The sequence below is a fragment of the Hesperophylax consimilis genome, chromosome 2, assembly GCF_061612785.1.
Source record: "Hesperophylax consimilis isolate HC1 chromosome 2, BYU_Hcon_1.0, whole genome shotgun sequence".
NCBI classification, from domain to species: domain Eukaryota; kingdom Metazoa; phylum Arthropoda; class Insecta; order Trichoptera; family Limnephilidae; genus Hesperophylax; species Hesperophylax consimilis.
This window is the reverse complement of record NC_142837.1, coordinates 11,251,376-11,275,000: the sequence shown is the minus strand read 5'-3', so window position 1 is coordinate 11,275,000 and position 23,625 is coordinate 11,251,376. Positions and strand designations below refer to the sequence as shown.

Sequence of the window (23,625 nt, the reverse complement as noted above, 5' to 3'; positions counted from 1 at the left end):
ACGTGATATAAAGTCATGAAAAGTGATGAAAAAAACTAGGTTAACCTTTACGTACCTGAAGGTAAAAATCATGTTTCCCCCGAGGGGTCACTAGAGTCCCCCATATATCACGGAGCGATCATGTCTCTTAATATATACTCTTCTTGCCCTTTCCAGTCACACTCAGATATTAGTTACTATTTTTTTATATCTACTGTTTTAACCGTACAACACCCGTCTTCACTCAGCAGTCAATCTCAAAATGGAAAAGAAATCAAAATTGAGTTTAACTCAAATAAATATTATTACAACATATTAGACCGTACTTGCGGCTGGTTTGCGGCGAGGTATTTTTAAAAGTAATGAGGATCGGGGAGGGGAGGGGGGAGCTATTTTGAATTTTGTAGGAATTGGATAGTTATTATTAAATAATAACTATATTAAATTATTAAAATAGGACGACATCATTTTTTTTAAATGCTGATCGATTATCAAATACTTTTTCTAGATTATTAGTTTTTAGAGATTACCTAATTTATAGAGTGTAAGTAATAAAAAAACAATTTATATATGTATCGCACAAAACTCTCGTTTAGGGGATATGTACTACCCCCCTGTGGGAGGGTTAACTAGGTTAGGTTAGGTTAGCGTTCAGTTTTGTCAATGTTCTGTTTAGTCATGGAACTGTTTGAAAAATCTCGATTTAAGATTTTCAGCACATACACAGCAGTTAATACATGTGCTACTGCCTTATTGTTTTTTTTAATTGTTTATTGTTTCTTTGCATTGTAACCTTTTTTACATTAGAATTTTTAACCTCACTAGGACAAGCCTGTGTTGAGGTTAATAATTTTACAAAATAATAAAAATATCACAAGGATTATATATTAAGAGAACAATATTGTTACATTAATGTTTCTACAAATTGGGTACCTACATGGTACCTATTAATATAATTCCAGCCAATTCATTAGAGTATAATGTAGTAAACCTGTAGGGTGACCATGATATACATTGATATTTGCAAAAAAATATAATAAACTATTATTTTAACCCGTTAATTATTAGGAAACCAAATTTGGTCCCAAACATGAATTTGGTCTCCTAATATTTAACGGGTTAAATATTAGGAGAATATAAAATATTACTACGAAAAAAGTTCAAAAACACGATGTACTCAAAGCAACAACAAAAACTTACTACAAATACCGATAACACATACTATGTTTGTTCAACGAATCTTTAAATACTTTGCGACAAGACTCTACAACATTCTTCCAGACAGCATAAAACAATGTGATTCACAAAAAAATTTCAAAGATAATGTAAAAACTTGGATCAAAAATAAGAATAGGGCCTTCACCGGTGCATTCACCCAAATTCGCAGTTATTGAAGTCACCACATTATTGAGTGAATACATCTTAATACAAGTATAGGTATGTTCAAAGGTATTAGGAACTAACATGAAAAATTCTGCCTCAACACAGGCTAGCCTAGCGGTATTTGAGAAACCTCAACTAACTGCACTTTTATTTTCTTTTTACCTTCATAATATTATGTTTGTATTTTTCTGTTAATTTTATAACCTTAAAAATAAAAGTTACAAATCAATGTTCACCATAATATAATGTGTAAAATTTCCTAAATAAAGATATTATTATTAAAAGAAGAGAAGAAAAAAAAAATTTTTAACAGGAAAAGGATACATATACAACATATTATGCCATAATTTAAAAGGACAAAAATGAAAAAAAATGTTGTAAATCCTCAACTAGCACAAATAATTTATCATTCTAAGTACATAAAGAATTTGACGACTTAATTAGTTTATTATTTATATTAGTTCAAATTCACATCGCAAGAGTACGCTAGTGATAAATTTAAATGTTAACACACCTATAATAATAATAATTGGCTGTTTGTGTGAAGAATCCCCTCAAGGGTGCTGAAAAGCTATGTTTGTAAACTTCACTAAATCTAAAGACGAGCTGGATGAATGGATTACTTTATAAATAAGATAATATTAAGATGCAAAGTTTTGAAGAAGTTCTTTCACATGAATATTTGTTTTAGTGGTGTTCTTACTTGACTCATTTCCGATAAAGCCTGCCGTTTATTTGTTTGCCCTCTGATTATATTCACGACAGCTGTTGTAGATACGTTTTGGCAAGGTCAAATAAACCACATTATCCACACAAACACAAATCTCTTACAAGGTATTCTCTTTTTTTTATTTATCCGTTTTTTAGTATGTATCCATTTGATGGATGTAAATGGTACTAGGAAATCTGTGTAATTTGATTTCGATTCAGTCAAACTTAAAAACTTTTCTTATCGCCTGATAATCTGTATTTGTAAATATCTACTTAACAATCTACAAATAAACATGTTCCTCAAGAATTATTCTTATCTTTTCTGATAAAATACGATAATGACAGTTGTACATAAAAATTACTCATAACGTTTTAATAAATTTTCACTTTAAAATCTCCTAAATTTAGTTTGTGAAAGTTAACTAAACATAATTAACCTTAAAATTATTTATGTTTTGTTTGCAATAACGATGACGAAAATAAAAGAAGATGATGAAGTGAATCAGGAGAGTGTCTATGTGTGTTGAGAATAATAATGTGACAAGTTGTGACACTATGATGGTAATGACAGTACAGATATTAATACCACCTCAATACTTGGGACCGTAAGAGAATCTATTATTTTACAATGTAATTTATCACATGAAAACAGTTGGTATCAACTGAGTTTTGAAAGTAATAATGATTTTTATTTCCTATACAAACACGCTTATTCAAGTTCACGAATAACTGCTTACAACCTAACATTTTGTTGTTGATAACTTCTATAAGAATTACACATACATGATGGCAATGACAATCACACGATGGCCTTACAGGTCTTGAAAAGCTTTGTTTCCTTCATGATAATGTTACAATACGTAATCAAATTACCTTACAATCGTAACGACGGAATGGTTCTCAAAACCGGTAAATAGCTAAAGTAAATTAATTTAATTTAATGATGACAAACAACAATGTTACACAGCTGTTTAAAACACTGTCTAATAATGTTTATATTGCAGTTGGCACCACGGCAAGATCACCCGCGATCGCGCAGAGCAACTGCTTCACCCGAGAACCGACGGCCTCTTCCTTGTGCGCGAGAGTACCAACTTCCCCGGAGACCAGACCCTGTGCGTGTGCTTCCAGGGCCGCGTGGAGCACTACCGTATCAAGTGCGGCGCCCACAGCACCCTCACTATAGATGATGAGGAGTTCTTCGAGACATTGCCGCAGCTTATTGACGTGAGTTACGCATTATTTCTCTCTGCAAACATTGCCAAGTGTGCATACGATAAATGCAACTTTGGCGGTGAAGATTGGTATATGTATGCCTTTCAGGACCACGGTAAGCAGTAGTTTGGTAACTCTTCCACAACAATCTTTTTTAGACTGGGCTTTTGTCCCTGAACAATAAAAAATATGTTTGTGGTATGTGGTCAAACTGTACGTTCCTAACTAGATAATTGACCGTTAAGAAAAAATAATGTAAGCTTATCTGATCCAGAATTCCGTTTGTTTCATCTATCTTTACTAGCATACAAACGACTATGAACATGCTATTGCTCTTGATTTGATATATGAAAAAAGTGACACCATAAAAATTAGTTTAGTTTGCTTTGTTATTGTTAATTTATTTGTTTTGCAGCATTATCTCCAAGACGCAGATGGCCTCTGCACCCAACTGGTGAAATGTCTCCCCAAGCAACAGCCTCCCCTGATGACCTCCAATCAAGTGCCCCTGGCCACTGTCGCCATCATCCCCCAACCCCCTCTCCAACAGCAACCACCAAACCTTCAGCAGAAGACAACGCAGCAAATAATTCAGCAGGGGCAGATGGTGCAGCCGGCAGCCCAGCTGGTGCAGGCGCAGCTGGTGCAGGCACAGCTAGTGCAGGGGCAGATACTCCAGGGGCAGATTCTGCAGCAGGGACAGCCTCCACCAGCGCTTCAACACCCGCCCACTAATGAACAGAATATGCCACCTTGTTTAGCACCGCAGGCCTTTGTCGATGCAGGTTATTATAATATATTCTATCTTATGTTGAACTTGACTTTTGCCGCAATGTGATTAGCAATTTTTACACAAAGTGAGGGTTCTTTCCTTCTGCCTTTTCCCAGTCAAATCTTTAAAGTTTGTTAACGGCCCTCCCCACTAGCAAACAGATTCTTGTGAATGATTCAATCAAAGATCAAATCTATAAATCGCAAATGCAGATCTGCTACCCTTTTCATGTTCTAATTTAAACATTATAAACTTAAAATATAATGAGAAAACAAATTAATGATCATTTTTCCAGGCTGGATGATTTCTGAGAGAGACCTGGAGATCCGAGAGAACATCGGCAAGGGAGAGTTCGGAGACGTAATGCTGGGTATCCTATCGGGTCAGCGCGTTGCTGTGAAGATGCTCAAGGACTCTGAGGCTGCAAGTAAATTCCTGGCTGAAGCGAGTCTCATGACGTGAGTTACCTATTTATACCAAAAATGATACATACAAGCACCAAAACTGTGTCTGCTAAAGGAAAATGCTACTTTTAGTAAGTGCCTTTCCCACACATTTTCATTTAAGATGTATAAGAGCAACTACATTGCTAATTCTCCCATACAGACTATCCAAAATCAATACATAGGTGATATTGATATGTTTAATGTTGATTTGGTGAATTTTGTGGATCACCTATTCCAACCCTATTCTTGAACCTTTATCAAATTTTCGTTTCTTGTATTTTTATTTCATATGTGTATGTATTTTATGTTTTTTGTAATCTTATTTTTATTATTTGTTCTAAATTATGCATTGGGCCAAAATTATAGCACTTATATCAATATAAAAGCCCTAAGGGTGTAAAATGAATAAAATAAAATAACAAATCATGAGTATCGCAATGTTTATTTATTAACGGACTAAAGTCCAATTTACACTATAAAAAAAGTCTAAATTATAAGTAAAGGATTAAGCAAATACAAAAGGCAGAAATATAAATAGTAACATAGAAATGACAAGTCGGGTCAAGACCGCTAGACCGCTAGACCGCTAGAAGTCATAACAATTATTAAGGGTAAAGTTGCCGAATTCCGATGCAGGCAAAAAGAGTAAAAATAACACTTCATTTCAACTTAGTACTAGAAATAAATAAATACTGGAAATTACTTTTTTTTTTGTTATTTGTTTTTGGGGTGTTATGCCGTGTTGCGCTAACTTTGTCCGAAACGTTGGCTAAAGAAGGAGTTAGTGCAAGACGGCATAACACCCCAAAAACAAATAACAAAAATACTTTTGGCCGTGAAAATCTTAAATCATACTGGAATTTACTATTTAAGTCGGGGGAGACAGAAAAACATGTACGAAATAGGTTTTTAGTGTGAGTTATTTAAATAATTTATGCCTATTTCTAACCAACAAAGTTCCATTGAGATAAAATGGAAATTCTTTTGTCGTCTCCCCCGGCATAAATAGTTGTTATTTGTACTAATTAAGTTGAAACCGAGTGTTATTTTAAAAAAATTGGCATATTAAGCATGCAGCGGAAATGGCCAACTGTACCTTATACATATTATTGTTTCTTCACTTGCTTAGTGACATACAAAAATCACTTATACCCAGAAAGTCGAAGTTTCTTCTTGGACAGACCAGTCTGGTGGATAGTACATATTCACAATTAGTTGAGTGTTGATGAGGAAGAGCATACTTCTGTTCTGAGTCTACTGGAGGGGATGTTGAACGGGATGAGTTGTAGTAGTATAGTATTGAATTGCTCCTGGATTAGATGAGATAACAACGGATTGCATTAAGATATTAAAAAAAGAAATTTTAAAACCTATAACACACTTAATCAACCTTAGTATAACACACTCCTGCTTTCCTAGTACTCTTAAAAAAGGACTAGTGATCCCCATTTATAAATCCGGAGACAAAATGGAAATAACTAACTATAGACCAATCACTCTGTTAAAATCGCTTTCAAAGATTTTCGAAAGAGTATTAAAAAACCAAATTATAAAATACCTAGAAGAAAACAAATTAATCTCGGATAACCAATATGGATTTAGAAACAAAATAGGCACAAAAGAAGCTTTGGCATGTACAATAGATTATATACATAACAACTTAGATCAAGGGTACAAATGCATAGCGATATATCTAGATTTAGCTAAAGCCTTTGACTCAATCTGCCACAATTCACTTTTTAAAAAATTAGAAAACATGGGTATCAAAGGCAAGGAACTTCAACTATTAAAAAGTTATATGAGTAACAGAACACAACAAGTCAATATTAACAACCATACTAGTAAACCACTGCCGATTACATATCGTCGCATTAATTCGTAGAATGCATAACTCCCAAATGTAAAATTTTACAGGAGGCACAAAAAACCTCGTAGTGAAAAAAAATGAAAGACGGCTTATTCTTTTTATTTATGTTTCGAACATATAATATATTTGGAAATTTATTTTCAATCATTAAACTTTTGTAAGTTAAGGCTTACTATTTCAAATCGGAGTTAGGAAGTTAACGTAAAAACCGAGAATGGAGATATGCATTTTACAAAAGATACATACTTTTCTGCGAACAGTTTTATGAACAACCTAGCGGAAAATTTGGGAGATAGGAATTTTACATTTACAAAATAAAACACAACAATGTATGTGTATGTCGAGGCAGTCTATTTAGATGCATTTTAATGATTTTAATGATGCGGAAGGTTATCGTTAAAGGAGTGGTAATCCTTTTCTAATGTCTGTTTTAAGTCTTGTAAATGCTGGTACTTTTCCTTCCTTAAGGGATTAAATCTGACTCTCAAGTGAAATCTTCAAACTCTGGAGATCATTACAGATTCGGCGACGGTTTTGTGCTGGGTGAGATCTACACTGACCGGGAGTAGTCGTGTCAGAGATGATCGTTAAGTGACGCTTGGAGTTGATGAAGGAGATTGTAGAAGAATTTGATCTGACATTGTCGATCACCCTTGTTGTCCTGTAGAAATAAAACTGCTGTACTTACTAGGGTTTGCAAGACCCGGGCAAAGAGTAGCCATGACAGGAAACGTTGTGAAAGAGACTCCTCAGAGTGTGAAGATAGGTGGGAGAACTTGAAAGTGGAACTGGTGAGCAAACATGTGCTTTAAGCGTAGAAACTCTTCATGCTCAGCATCACTTTGGAGTAAAGTGAACGCTTCATCTTGCCCGGCTGGTCGATCCCGAGGCGAGAAGAAAGGACGTCGATAGATGCGTGCGTTCCTGCGTACAATGCAGGACAATTGACCCTCCACCATCATCCATGAAGCGGGTAATCTTAATGTTGTGACAACCTGGAGTCGCTTGGCAGTTGATGTTACTCATTTCGGTAGGAAATGTTTACTCATATTTATCGATTGCGGTCCAAGTAGATTTGCCGTGTGGCGGGAAATCGAGTCAGATAATGCAGCTTCGATTATCAGACATTTGGAAGAAGTGTTTCGGGAAAGAGGCCCGCCCAAAGTAGTTCTCATGGACAATGGTACTGCATTTTGTTCCTACAGTGTTACAGATAAGTGTAAGAGATGGAATGTTCGTCAAAGATTTTGCGCGGCATACCGACCAGCTGGAAACGGTATAGTTGAACGACATCATCAAACAATAAAGAGAACTGCAGCCAGAAGTGGAAGCGATCCCCTCCAGGCAGTGTTTCGGTACAATCTTTGGCTGCAAAAATTCAGGATGATCGAGGTATTGCGCTGTCTAGTATAGTTCACACTTCACACTCGTGGAGACACCCTTCTGCGCAAGTGAATATAGAAGAGGAAGTATTGACTGAGCTCTAAGTGGGCGATCTTCTTGCGGTTAAACCAGTAGATGGGAGATGCACATCGTGCATGGAAGGGTGACAGGACTTACTTCAGTCAACAACATCGAAGTAGATGGCATACCAAGACATGTGCTTGACCCGCGGAAGATGCCTGACAGAGAACGGACTGTGTCTGAGGAGAGACGAGATGGAATTGCCGCACGTTAAACTGTAAATATTTTGGGTTTGTTTGAAGAGGACAGTGAAGAACCGGATCCGGATATGCATCAGGAGGAAATCCACTTGCAAAGAGATGGTGACCTTGAAGAAGAGATAATCACAGAACAAGGACCTATTAGGTATTTACGAAACCGCAGAGGCACATAAAACAAGAAAGCTACGGCAGAGCGTCACACGGTGCAGAAGACGTCAGTTTAGACTACAGATACAAAACACTATTCGTGACTTCACAATTAAAATTAAGGTTATAAAATGTTCAAAATTGATTAATCAACTTATCTCAGTTAATTTCACGGTAAAACTATTACACCGTAAATAAATTTCCTCAGTCAAAAACACAACAAGCGTGCACGGCTCACCGGCCAATACTGAATTAAGGAGTTACGAACTATTCGCGAGTAAAAATGGCACCATAATTTTACGCAGTTTCCTAATTTGTGTTTATCTAAAAGGTTATTTTTTTTTTTTAATTTTCGAGTTTTACTAGTCGATGTGGGTCTAATTTTAACACCAGATGTCATTAAAAACGTATTTTCGAAAAATTTGGAGTTACGCAGTCTACGAATTAATGCGACGATATGGAGTTCCACAAGGAAGCATACTAGGGCCCGTTCTTTTTACTATTTACATAAATGAACTTTGCAGCATGAAAATAGACGGTGAAATAGTTAGCTATGCTGATGACACAGTTTTACTTTTCAAATCTAAGGATTGGAATAATGTATATAACATAGCGAATTTGGGAATCTCGCAAGTGAAAACATGGCTAGACTCAAACATACTTACACTTAACGTATCAAAGACAAAATTCACAACATACAGTATAAATAGCACGGGACAGCCAAAAAACAACACAAACACCATAAAAATACACGAATGTTTAAACACCAACATCTGCGATTGCCCTCCTCTAGAAAAAACAGAACAAATAAAGTATCTAGGACCTCACATCAAACAAATCACAAATATACTTCTCAAAACAATACACATTTTCCTAAACATAAGAAACATATATAAAATAAAACAACTGAAAACAATATATTTTGCACTTTGCCAATCAATAATAGAATATGGAATTATTGCTTGGGGAGGAGCAAAAAAACTCGGCTATTAATTGACTGTTACAGACCAAATATTCAACAGCTGTGACGTACTAGATATACGCCAATTATAAGTTAAAACACTACTAAACTACGTTTTTGACAAAAAAAAAATTTCAACATACACAAAATAACACTAACAGACCAGTTAGACAAGCGTACAAAGAAAACATAAAAACTCCGACAGTAAATTCAAGCTTTGGACAAAGACACTACCAATACCATGCTATAAAAGCTTTCAACAGTGTAAAACTTGAAATTAAAATTGAGGAAAATAAAAGTAAATTCACACACAAAATTACAAAATGGATTAAAGAACAAAAAAGACAATATTACCAAAATGTCATAGCATGAAATAAAAATAAAACCTACATGTAACACACAAAACCAATATAAACACACATCACTCACAAACACACAAGATTATTTTCAATGTATTATTTTTTAATTTTAAATATATTATTATGTATTTTTAATTTTAAATGTATTATTTTCTCTTAAAATGTATTATGTAGATTATATTTTCATATTATAAAATGAAGGCCTCAGCACGGGCAAGCCACCCAGTGAGGCCTACATTACTGGAAAACTTAAAATGTAAAAAATATTGTACCAAATAAAATAAATATAAATAAATAGTAAGTTAGGTGAATCAATAACGGTCGTTATTCCCAATCCTACTGATCAACTCCTATCTAGCTAGAGGAACCAAAGAACAGCTAGATTAACATCTGGCACAGTAAAAGGGTTCGTTATAAAGAGTGTCAATAGAGCGAAAAGTCAAACGTCGTTTGGTTCACGGATTCTTTTTCGTATTGCCAATTTTATTATTAATTTTAGTATCAAATTAATATGGACAGTGAAGATATTAATGATAATATTCAATAAAATTAATATGTAATTTTCAAAAACCTGTTTTTGAAAAAATAAAAAAATACACAGATTTAGGAAATGAGATTAAAAGAATTTGGCATTCTTAGACGATAAAAATATTACCATTTGTTATTTTGGCTACTGGCATTATACCTAGCTCTCTCATTCAAAATTTAGGTGTATTAGATCTGTCAAAGAATTTATATATAAAAATGCAAAAATCAGTCATTTTAAATACATGTAGGATTACGAAAGATTTTTTAAATATTTATATTGAGAGATCAGTAGGATTTATAGGTCCAGTTAGAAGTTCTACCGAGCCGAACCCTCTGATATGAAAATATCTGGAGTCGGTGAATTATTTTCCCATTTGATCTCTGGTGAGTTGACGTGTTGTTCATGTATTGTTTTGTATTTACTATGCTTACATAATGCACTTGCATAATGTGGATTGACTAGATGATGACGAGGTGGAAGGGTTTAGTTTTTCCTGTGGGGAAGATTTAAACCGGACATAAAGTCAGAAAAGAAATTAAAATATTGCGGAATAGACTAATGTAATGAACGATAATATTGAGTTACACAGGCGGCGACAGCCCAACATTGAATGACAACGATTTATTTAACCGTTTTCGATTGTTAAAAATGCCGTTTCGAATGCTGGATGATGTTGTAAACTCCACAATATTCATTTTCCCTTTCAACGTGAAGTTATTACTACTTTTGGTTTTTATTTTGTACAAGTTGCTTAGTTTCATGTTAACACACGGAGGAGAAACATCTATTGTCAAATATGTATATTCGCGCTTTCGCAGCTTTAGTAAATGTCAAGCTAAGACTTAATTTTTAATATATTTACATGCGCTTGTTAAAAAATATAAAATGTCGGTTTATGTATTACGGTACTTAAAACAAATTATCTGCATTAATAATAAGTAAAATATTAACTCATAAATTTTTTTATTTTAGTTGATAATATTTATCTATTCTGGCAGAACTCCCCGGCGCTGCTCAGGCTTTACACAGGGTTTTTCAAAATCAGAATTTGATGTTCCTCTTGTTTTAAAGGTCATGTGTGCAAATGTACTTGTAATAAAACTATAGATTTGTATACAAATCAAACAAATGCCAGCCGCCAAAGACACTCTTTCTTTATATAAATAGCTGAAGTGAACCCGGTGTTGCTCGGGGTTATGAATGGTTAGGAGTAAGGTTATGAATTCTAGTAAACTGGGTATAGTTTCAAGGTGGAAATAAGCGGGTTAATCAATTGCTTTTTAAAAATCTGAATTAGCCATTTCATAGACAAGTACATAGAGAAACATAATGAAAATAAATAAAAAACCATTTTGGGTACATGTTTTTCTTTGTGAAAACGCTCCTTGATTAACGGATAGTCCCTCAAGGTGATGAAGTTGGTTGACTTTTGTTTGGGCTTCGAGCTTCGAACTTTGAGCTTTGAACGTTGAGCTTCGACCTTTAAGCTTGAGCTTGGAGATTTGAGCTTCGAGCTTGAAACTTTAAGATTTGAGATTTGTGTTTTTAAGTTTTGAAATTTGAGCTTTGAACTTCATGCAGAGTTTTTCGAATTAAGATGGAAATAGTGAAACAGTAATGAACCCCATATTTTGAACGTCAAGTGTGCAAAATTTCATAACAATGTACAAACAATCTACTTTAAGGGGAAGGAATAGGGAATGGTTTTTCGAAATCTCATGTAGACAGTGACCTTCCTCTTGTTTTGAAGGTCAAGTGTGCAAATTTTTATTAACTTCGTAATAAAACTGTAGATTTGCATACAAATCAAATCCACACTGCCCACCCGCCCGCCACAATCAACTTTATGTATTAGATTATTGTCATATTAAATTTGTTAAAAACATATTATCATCGTCTTAACCATAATCCACCACTGTATGAAAGCCACCAAGCTGCAATAATTTAATATTTTTATCATGGATAGATCAATATTATTTCAACTGTATTCGCATCGCTGACAGATGTCTTTTGTTCATTGGAAAATTATGTATAATAAATGAAAAGCCATAATTTTAACACTGTTAGAGTCTGCTAGATCAATATTGGTTTCTTTGGAGACAAATCCTATTGAAACATTAAATAAATAATAATACGGTTGATATTTTAGTATATTCTGTATTGTTGCACTTTCCCAATACGTTAACTAAAAACTATCAATAAAAAACGTATTTGTTTTATAATATTAGACTGTAAACTAAACTGGCTCCGAAGTACAGCAGACGCTGAGTAAAAAAACATTTTTATTTTGTTTCATGAAAGCAGAATTCTTCAATATCGCTTGAAAAACAATTTTGTCAATTCATTCTCTGCCCTTTTTAAGATCTTAACTTCACTGACTTGTTTCTAATGCTTTTATCAACTAGAACATATGTTATGAAATGGCTCCCCTGATAAATTTAATTAAATTCACTCAGGTTAGTCCTGCATTATTATTTACTATTTATTACTTATTATTTTCTTTCATTGAAAAATAATTGCGTTTGCTCTTTCACAGATCACTAAAGCACGAGAACTTAGTCAAATTATTAGGTCTGGTGTTCAACAAACAGCACATCTGCCTGGTCACCGAGTACATGAGCAAAGGCAGTCTGGTGGATTACCTCCGGAGTAGAGGGCGCTTGCACGTCACCAAGAGGGACCAGATACACTTTGCATTGTGAGTACATACAAACAATCCCCTACCTTATTGGGATTCCTTTCATGGGACCAACCTCAATACTGTTACTGTTACTATTATAACGTGTTTACTGTTAAACTTTAAGGGGTGAATCAGTCGGGGGGGCTTAAATAGTTTTTGGTCTCAACGAATTTAATCCTTTGGTGCAACCTCGCCGACAACCAACAATAGCCGAGAGCAGCCTAGAGCGGGGGTATTAAATAATGTTGCAGGCTCTCGCCCACCATCTGCACTTCCCCCAATACCAGGTACAAACATGAATAGCACAGAATTATGTAGACAATAATTTAATCCTTTGGTGCAACCTCCGCTGTGGATCGGCTCACAGTCCAATAAACAGTCGCCTTGAATAAATCGACCAAAGTGACCTCGAGTCATCGGAGCCAATAGCCGAGCGCAGCCTAGAGCGGGGGCATTAAATAATGTTGCAGGCTCTCGCCCACCATCTGCACTTCCCCCAATACCAGGTACAAACATGAATAGCACAGAATTATGTAGACAATAATTTAATCCTTTGGTGCAACCTCCGCTGTGGATCGGCTCACAGTCCAATAAACAGTCGCCTTGAATAACTCGACCAAAGTGACCTCGATTCATCGGAGCCAATAGCCGAGCGCAGCCTAGAGCGGGGGCATTAAATAATGTTGCAGGCTCTCGCCCACCATCTGCCCTTCCCCCAATACCAGGTACAAACATGAATAGCACAGAATTATGTAGACAATAATTTAATCCTTTGGTGCAACCTCCGCTGTGGATCGGCTCACAGTCCAATAAACAGTCGCCTTGAATAACTCGACCAAAGTGACCTCGAGTCATCGGAGCCAATAGCCGAGCGCAGCCTAGAGCGGTGGCATTAAATAATGTTGCAGGCTCTCGCCCACCATCTGCACTTCCCCCAATACCAGGTACAAACATGAATAGCACAGAATTATGTAGACAATAATTTTCCTCTTATTTTCATTCAACATCAAGTGTGCAAAATTTTATCAAGAAGTATTCAAAATTCTGCTTTAAGAATTGTTATAAATTAGGGTCCTTGGAATTAAACTCCGTTATTGAGAGCAAACTGAATCACTTTATTTAACAATAATTATCCACTATCACATGATATGACTAGGCACTGTGGTTCTTTAGGAAATGTGAAACCTTTGGTTGATTTTGAGCAAGAGAGCGTTTTTAAGGAAACCCAACCTTTTATATGACAAAAGACTATTGACAACCTTCAAATTCAAAAGGGCCGCAAAACAGGGATCGTCTTTGCGGACACAATTTAATCACAAACAGATAGCAGAGGCGAGAACCTTTCATAAACAATATAATCTAACCTTCATAGGTGTCACTAGTGGTACATAATTACTCTGAAAATTATACAGAGTTGGGGAGGGGGGACCGTTCTTTACACAGGGTGTCCGGGGATAAAGTGGACTAACTTCGGGAAGTGATTCTACATGATAGTACAAGTAAAAAAGATAAATCACTTTTCTAATTTACAAGTTTTTGGGGTACTCGGGTAAAAGGGTAAAATTGGTCCACCCTGTATGTATATACATATACGTATAGATCTGTGAAGAAAATCGTATAGGTACGGATGAGGGAGCCTTTTTCCATCACTTGAATGCAAATTAAAAATAAAAAGTTGGAAAGATCAGTTTGAAATATGTACATTTCGGTTACCGGGTATCTCATCAAAATGACAGTTCAACACACCTACAAAAAGTGATATAAAGTCATGAAAAGTGACAAAAACTAGGACAAATAAGTTACATAGATAACTATTTAACCTAGTTTTTGTTTCAACTAGTGATGGGAATGATCGAAATATTTATATAATCGATTTTTTTTAACCGAAACATCAAAAGAATCGAATGATCAGAATCGAAGGATCATTCAAATGAATCGCTCGGAGTGCGGGAGCAATAGCTACGGACAGGGGCAAAAAAATTTTCCGTCGGGGGGGGGGTAGGATTCGAAAATAGAAACTCGAATATCAAGACTATTCCTATCGTAAAAAAAATTGTTTGCATATTCCGGTTGTAATTTATTTTCATTAGTATGGCAATATTTTTGGTAAGCAGGTACCCAAAACAAACCATTCATTCATTTGTAATTTGTATGCAATTCACAAATTATTATTAAGTAAATAAAGTTATTTTACTACAGAAAGCGTTTCATTTTAATTACTAACTAAGAGACACCGATGTTAATTTCATTCATGTTAATTTCAAATAAATTAAATATATTTGTTCGTAGCATAGGTAGCAGATATATTATGTTTATATGAACGAACACATGTCACTTGATGAGTTTAATATATACTGAATATTGTATACTGCCCGAAGAAGCTACGGTTGTAGTGAAACCCGATCAGCATTAAATATAAAAATGGTGTTTGCTAAGTTATTGGTTTATTTTATTTTAAATATACACTACCCGAATGTCCCGAATAGATGATACATAACCTAAAAATAACATAAGTAGGTATTAAACCTTCAATTGTGAAAAACTATCACCATGAAAATCTTTTACACATAAACTATACCTACTGGAAACGTAAATCGTCACCTAAAAGTATTAATTCATAATTTACAATTCACACACGAGGTTGATTATAACATCAACATGCTTCAGTAGGCAGCCATCAATGTACTTATAAAATATTTCGTTTGTGTCAAGCAATCTGAGATATTTTGACATCTCGAAATATAACCTCTCGAATGTGAGAATCGATTTGCGTTTTCGCACGAATTCTGACAGTTTGAAAACGATTGTCTCGGATTGAACATTCGAATGATTTCTGACATTTCAGAGCGATTGTCTCGATTCCACTTTCGATGACATTTGAAAACGATTATTTCGGACCGTGCATTCGAATTAATTCTGACCAATCACAACGCTTGGCTGGTATCGATTATTTCTGACCAATCACAGCGACGACTTTCGATGACGTTTCAAAACGATTGTCTCGGAGTTGCATTCGAATTAATTCTGACCAATCACAACGCTTGGCTGGTATCGATTATTTCTGACCAATCACAGCGACGACTTTCGATGACGTTTCAAAACGATTGTCTCGGAGTTGCATTCGAATTAATTCTGACCAATCACAACGCTTGGCTGGCATCGATTATTTCTGACCACTCACAGCGACGACTTTCGATGACGTTTCAAAACGATTGTCTCGGAGTTGCATTCGAATTAATTCTGACAATGAATCGAGATATTTCGAATGGTAAAAAAGATCGAGTAAACCATCGAATTTCATCGATTCCGCCCATCGCTAGTTTCAACACTTTTAATGACTCTATATCACTTATCAGGTGTGTTTAATTTCAAGTAAAACTTAAAACTATACATGTTTACCTATGTCATATTTAGTAAAAACTTAATATAAGACTGAAAAACTATTATATAATGTCAATTAAAACTATACATGTTTACCTATTAATGTTAATTTTAGTAAAAACTTAATATAAGTATACTTAATTTTTAAAAAAGAGTAAATATAAATTACATTTGGCATTTCACAAACATTTGGTTCCTTAGAACAGGCAATCTGCCTAGCTAGGAACTGAATTCGACCTAACAAAACGTAATAACACTTGTACCTACTCTAACTAACTAACTAACTAACCATCACGCCGTTTCCCCGCAGGGGTAGGCAGAGAGGACGGACCGCCAAACAACTCGGTCTTGGCACACACTCCTTGCCTCATTCACATTCATACATCGTCTCATACATACTCTTCTATTATTCTGACTCTTGACATGGCCCGACTCGAGTATCTGATTCACTTGATCGTGCCATGTCTTCCTCGGGCGTCCCCGACTTCTGCTACCATTCACATTTGCATCATATATCCTCCTTACACTCCTATCTTCGCTCATTCGCTCTACATGCCCAAACCATCTAAGCGTCCCTTTCTTAATCTTACTCATTACGCTTACATCAGCCTTGCACTCTTTGCGGATCTCCACATTCCTCACACGATCAAACATGGTTTTACCACACATACGCCTCAGGGATCTCATTTCAACAGCATTTAATCTACTTTCATCCTTTCTTTGCCAGTTCCATGCCTCACTTCCATACATCAAGGTAGGTACCAGCACTCCGTTGTGGACTGCTAACTTCGCTTCTTTGGACAATTTTTTGTTAGCGCCTACGGCGTTTAGTCCTCCATTAACGGAATTACCTGCATTTACCCTTCTTTCGATATCTCTGTCAGCCTTCCCATCTCTCGTAAACATACTTCCTAAATACACAAACTCATCCACCTGCTCCAAGTATTCCCCATTCACAATTATATTGCACACTGTTTTCGTACTCTCTCTTTCAAACACCATTACTTTAGACTTACTTACATTCATCATTAACTCATTCTTCATGCATACTTCGTTCATCCTAGACACGAGAGACTGTAGATCATCTATACTATTAGCAATCAGCACCGCATCATCAGCATACAACAGGCAACATACTTTCAAATTATTCAAATTCGCGCCCAATCCCACCTCTTTCAATTCTTGCATACAATTATCCATGTATAGATTGAATAACCACGGTGACATTACGCAGCCTTGTTTAACACCTTTTGTGATATCAAACCACCCCGTAAAACCACCGTTTACCCTAACACATGCAACGCTTCCCTCATACAGAGACGCAATTGCCTGAATCAGATTCGTATTCACTCCATACTTGGACAACACCTTCCATAGCTTTTTCCTGTCGACTCGGTCGTATGCTTTTTGTAAATCTACAAAGGCACAGAAAAGTTTCTGGTTTTTTGCCAGAAACTTCTCAGTGAGCATACGCAATGAGAATATCTGGTCCATGCACCCCCTTCCACTCATGAAAGCACCTTGCACATCCCATATTTTATCCTTTGTTTCCTTTCTTACTCTTTCAATCAAAATTCTACCATACAGCTTGCCAACTGAACTAAGCAGGCTAATAGCCCTATGATTCCCACATTCCATACGTGACCCTTTACCTTTGTATAATGGCATGATCACAGCCCTTCTCCAATCTAAAGGCGTGTAACCTTCCTTTAAACATTGGTTAAAAAGATTGCACAACCATGTGAGAATTACACGGCTACCTCCTTTAAAATATTCAGCAGCAATATTGTCAAACCCAACAGCCTTACCATTCTTCATACATTTAATCGAGCTTTCTATCTCATCCATGCTAATTTCGGTAACATTCACTCCATCGTCATTCATATCTGATTCGCCACTGGAATCACTGTCATTCACTTCGCTTTCGAAGACTTCCTCGAAATAATTCATCCATCTCTCTTTTATTTTTTCCTCATTCGTCAACATTTTTCCATCTTTTGATTTTATCACTTTCATGCTTCCGTTTTCTGGGCCACTCCGGGACCTTTTGACTTCTTTCCAAAACAACTTAATGTTTTCTTGGAAATGGTTTGTCATTTTCATTCCTTCTTCCTCTTCCAGGCGTTTCTTTCGTTCTTTCACTCCAACTCTTACTTTTTTCTTACATTCCTTATATACTTCTTTCGCTCGATACTTCTCTTCGCTGGAAACACTGCCAGCCGCAATCAGACACAACCATGCTTTCTTCTTTTCTGAGACCAGTGCTTTAATCTCATCATCCCACCATGCATCACCTTTCTTCCTACCTTGCGTACTTATTCCACAAACCTCCCTAGCAGATTCACAAAGACACACTTTTATGTGGTTCCATGTTTCGTCTATGCTTAGACCATCCATTTCCTTCGCATTCAATCTTATCTCTGCACAATTCACATACTTACTTCTCACATTATCGTTTTGCAGTTTTTCTATTTTGACTCTTGTCGGAGCTGGTACCGTTTTCACTTTAGAGCGCCAACCGCGAAAGAGGTTTACTCTCGACACTACAAGAAAGTGGTCAGTTTCGACCTCAGCCCCTCTGAAAACTCTTGTGTCCTCGGTAACAGCTCTCAACCTAGAGTCAATTACTACAAAATCAATAATTGACCTCTCATTTCCTCTTTCCCACGTATATTGGTGGATACCTTTATGATCGAAGAAAGTATTCGACACAAACAGGTTCCACTCTAAACATACTTCAAGCATTCTGTTCCCGTTGTCATTCGTTCTTTTATCCCCAAACATACCTAAGACCGAATCTACCTACCGAATGTACCTACTCATTTTAAATATATGCTCTCATAATGCTATGTTATTACTGTTATGTCTGCTTTAAATGTATCTAATGTAAAAATAAATAAATAAAATAAACATCTGAAGAATAAATAAATAAAATAAAGTGACTGAATCACTTCTGTGTGGTTTGCCTGTCAACACAAAGGAATGGGTGTTAACATATGTTAATTTCTTTACACAAGTGTGCGAAAAAGCTTGCAAAACTTTTGTTTGTAAACCGCCCACAGACACCACTGTGCACACAGGTGGCAGGGTATGATAAATGTTACACAATTATTTAATTTATTTTATAATGATGAAAAGTAACAAGAGTAACTTATGAAAAGTAAAGGGTTACCAGTTTAGAAATTCTTCATCGAATGTCCAAAAATGGTGGAAATTGTACCAGTTATAAAAATAAATAAATTCTAATATCTTGGTCATATTATGGGGTACCATAAATCAAGATTACCCAATTGGTGATCCAGGGAAAGATTGATGGAAGACGTTGCACTTGATGGCTTCGAAATGTTGCTGGTACAAGTACAGTTCTGCAGAGTTGTTCTATGCTACAGCCAGGATGAAGACTGCCCAGTGGCATATTGCGAGAGTCATTCCTGGTACGTCAAGCGACAAGAATAATATCGAAGACGCGTAGAGCTACTACAATCGTCAAGAATGTTCCCTGCTGTGCTGAACGCGTGCGAATATATATAAGTGTAACAACGGAGTGCTACCACGCAATTTATTGGTGAATCTCGTTAAAATTACAAGAGGTGCGACCGTCCCCTGCCTCGCTCCACCGTGCCATGCTCTACATCCCGTAATACTTAAATCTCATCAATAAATTAATATTGATAAGCGAGTTCAAGTATTTGATTTTTCAAAGACTATGCACATCTGCACATCCCCAGTGAACAGTGACACTCGCGATAATAATTATACATACGTAAAAATTGTAAATTTAAATATAAGGAAACTTTATAAATACTTATAATTATTTTCGTTGTAGAGATTTACACCCCCAACTGCTACCAGCCAGCTTCCAATAGGATAGGGAACCAGAAAAGTTTAAGACTAACGATATTGTGTGTTGGTGTATGGCAGTGAGGCATGGAACTGGCAGAGGAAAGGTGGAAGTATACCGTGTGAAAAATGTGGAAATTCGCAAAGAATGCAAGGCTGATGTAAACGTAATGAGAAACATAATTAAGAAAGGTACGTTTAGATGGTTTGGGCATGTAGAGGGGATGGAAGAAAGGAGTGTAAGGAGAATATATGATATGAGTAAGAAATGGCACAGTTAAATACTTGAATCGGGTCATGTCAAGAGTCAGAATAATAGAAGGGTATGAAGCCAGGAGTTTGTGCCAAGACCGGTTTGCCTTACCCGGCGGGAAGCGGCGTGATGGTTAGTTAGTTAGTTCATAATTCACCCTAAAGTTTATGATTAGACTTCCGGAATTCAATACTTTGTTTGTGTGAAAGCACTATGAAACAATAAAACAATGTGCGTTAAATCCACAGTGACACGTGCTCGGGGATGGAGTATTTGGAGGCGCGGCGTGTGGTGCACCGAGACCTGGCAGCGCGCAACGTGCTGGTGTCAGACAGCGGGCGCGCCAAGGTGGCCGACTTCGGGCTGGCCAGGGAGGAGGGCGGTCCCGATGCGCACGCTAAGCTGCCCATCAAGTGGACGGCGCCCGAGGCTCTCAAACACAATGTGAGTAGTACCAGCTAAACTATATCCGGACAGCTTCCATTCTATGCTATGTGTCTGCTTGTATCTTCTTCTAGAGTTTAGCCTCAAGGCTGAAACGGTCCTGCACCGATACGCACATTCCGTACACCTGTGATATTTGATCAGTGTATTACTTTGCTTGTATCTTCTTCTAGAGTTTAGCCTCAAGGCTGAAACGGTCCTGCACCGATACGCACATTCCGTACACCTGTGATATTTGATCAGTGTATTACTTTGCTTGTATCTTCTTCTAGAGTTTAGCCTCAAGGCTTAAACGGTCCTGCACCGATACGCACATTCCGTACACCTGTGATATTTGATCAGTGTATTACTTTGCTTGTATCTTCTTCTAGAGTTTAGCCCCAAGGCTGAAACGGTCCTGCACCGATACGCATATTCCGTACACCTGTGATATTTGATCAGTGTATTACTTTGCTTGTATCTTCTTCTAGAGTTTAGCCTCAAGGCTGAAACGGTCCTGCACCGATACGCACATTCCGTACACCTGTGATATTTGATCAGTGTATTACTTTGCTTGTATCTTCTTTTTTAAGTTGTAATTTTATCTCATTTTTTTCTTAGAATATTAAAATTAATTCCTTCAGATTTTTTGCATTACTACTGTTTCTAAAAGTGTATTTTTATCTTTGCAGAAATTTTCCAATAAGTCTGATATGTGGAGTTTTGGCATCCTACTTTGGGAAATTTACTCTTTTGGAAGAGTCCCTTATCCAAGAATTGTAAGTATACCGTTTATATTTTATAACAGTAACTCATTTTATTTTTTAATGATAAACTAATGATTATAAGACAAGGTTTTTTATACAAAGCACAAATGATAACAAATTATTATAAGCAATAATTAATCGCCTGAAATATTCAAACACATTGAAAATATCTCCTGAGTAAAAATAAAATAAATAAAAAAATATAGTTGGTTGTTTTCCGGTGAAAAAATATGATAATCAGTAATTGTTGTTTGAAGTACTAGTACATATTGAATTATTTGGCGGGTTGGGAATAAGCTGACGTAGCTCAGTGGTCCAGAGCACCTGACTGGACATCAGAAGGTGCGGGTTCAATTCCCATCGGCGGCATTTATTTTTACTCGGGAGATATTTTCAATTTTTATGGTTATTTCAGGCGACTAATTATTGCTTATAATATTTTGTAACTCATTTTGTCTTCCTCTAGTTCCTTGAGGTGTTCACCTCCAGCCGGCAAGCCTATAGCAAACTATGTTTAGGCCTCACAACACTCATTCGTCTTGCAGGTTTATTAAAGAGAAGTCTGCTTGGTGGTCGACTATTTTACACCTATTTTTCACTAATAACAAGTTTTACATGATGTCTGATCTAATAATTATTTGTTTCCAGCCTCTAGCAGACGTAGTAAAGCATGTGGAGAAAGGCTACAAGATGGAAGCCCCCGAGGGCTGCCCCTCGGAGCTGTACGAGCTGATGAGACAGGCTTGGGACCTCAACCCAGACACCAGACCCACCTTCAGCCAGGCCAAGGGCAAGCTCGCCATCCTTAAGGCCAACACGCCCGCCCTATAACCAACCCCTGCAATATTATAGTGTTAATAAACTAATTCACATTCACCAAGTGATATCATCAATCTGTGCTTGCAGATTCTGCTACTGATTGTACAGGAAATAAATCCTATTATAATATGTATGGTAATATAAGTTACCATTGCCGTTATTTGAGTTCTGAAGAATTCTAATAAAGCATTTGTATTTCAATGTCTAAAGAGTGAACAATTTCTGTACAAGATTTTGTCTACTGCGCACTTATTTTCGCTCAAAGCATTATAAATACATGTCGACCTGTCTTATTTCAAGAATTATAATTTATTTGGGAGTATCATGCGTCATTTTCATCAGACAAGTTAACAATGATTCCGCGTAATCACCATACAAAGGCCAATGTTTGTCAATCTTTTCTCGCTATTTTACAATTTTAGTCTAGACTACACGGAGTGATCAGTTGTTTTTCAATAAATCTTTAAGCGTGGCACTCTCTATACGTACGTGGACCCATCCACCCAGAGCCGGCCTTGGGCAGGTGCAATTTGAGCAGTCCGCCCCGGGTGCCGACTTACCAAGGAGCTAAGGCGGGGATAACACCTAACTCAGCGCCCTTGAGGTTTTACCTAGCCCCAGGTGCCGTTTGTCATTTGTTTATTGCAGTAGTTTCTCCTTTTGATACATCTTTAAGCGTGGCACTCTCTATACGTACGTGGATCCATTCACCCAGAGCCGGCCTTGGGCAGGTGCAATTTGAGCAGTCCGCCCCGGGTGCCGACTTACCAAGGAGCAAGGAGCTAAGGCGGGGATAACACCTAACTCAGCGCCCTTGAGGTTTTACCTAGCCCCAGGTGCCGTTTGTCATTTGTTTATTGCAGTAGTTTCTCCTTTTGATACATCTTGATCATTCACAAGCAATATAATATGATTATCTTCTAAACTCATTGTATAAAACTCGTCGGATAACTGGTTCGGTTAGACGAATCGCTTCCCTTTTTATTTGGATAAAAGTATACATTGCCTATACTTGTCAATAGGTTTATTGTAATCATTTTGAAATAATCTCTACACAGAAATGCTAGACAAAGAACCGGAGAGATCTGATAACATATTTATCAAATGCATTATTCTCATGGTCGTGACAATAATATGATTTTATATAAACAAACAAAAATTATTTAAAGAGTCATGGCTACAGATATTAAATGCACAAAAAAATGTGATTTTTTTAATGTAGCCATAATTTCGAGGTGACAATAATGTAAACAAAATAAACGAAACAGTATAAATACTGGAGAGGACTTGGGCACTGGGGCGTCCAAAGAAACGACGGTCGGATGGCCAAAACTTTGGACGCGGTGGAGTTCAGTATTCATTCCCCTTTTGCCGCTTCTTTACGCAAGTGGATGGGTTGGCGTATCAGTATATACGTGAATGGTATGCA

The 23,625-nt window shown here is 36.6% G+C and overlaps 1 protein-coding gene across 2 annotated transcripts in view; it reads left to right on the top strand.

Annotated features, from left to right (window-relative positions):
- Csk (C-terminal Src kinase) overlaps nt 1-22,208 on the top strand; it is a 256,020-nt gene extending 233,812 nt beyond the window's left edge. For both annotated transcript variants that reach the window (XM_089641215.1, XM_089641224.1), the window contains exons 9-15: nt 3,078-3,300; nt 3,704-4,073; nt 4,356-4,518; nt 12,570-12,731; nt 20,436-20,631; nt 21,303-21,389; nt 22,026-22,208. In XM_089641215.1, coding sequence (XP_089497341.1) covers nt 3,078-3,300; nt 3,704-4,073; nt 4,356-4,518; nt 12,570-12,731; nt 20,436-20,631; nt 21,303-21,389; nt 22,026-22,208 — 1,384 coding nt within the window. The remainder of the gene's footprint in view (nt 1-3,077; nt 3,301-3,703; nt 4,074-4,355; nt 4,519-12,569; nt 12,732-20,435; nt 20,632-21,302; nt 21,390-22,025) is intronic.
- The last annotated feature ends 1,417 nt before the right edge of the window (nt 22,209-23,625 follow it).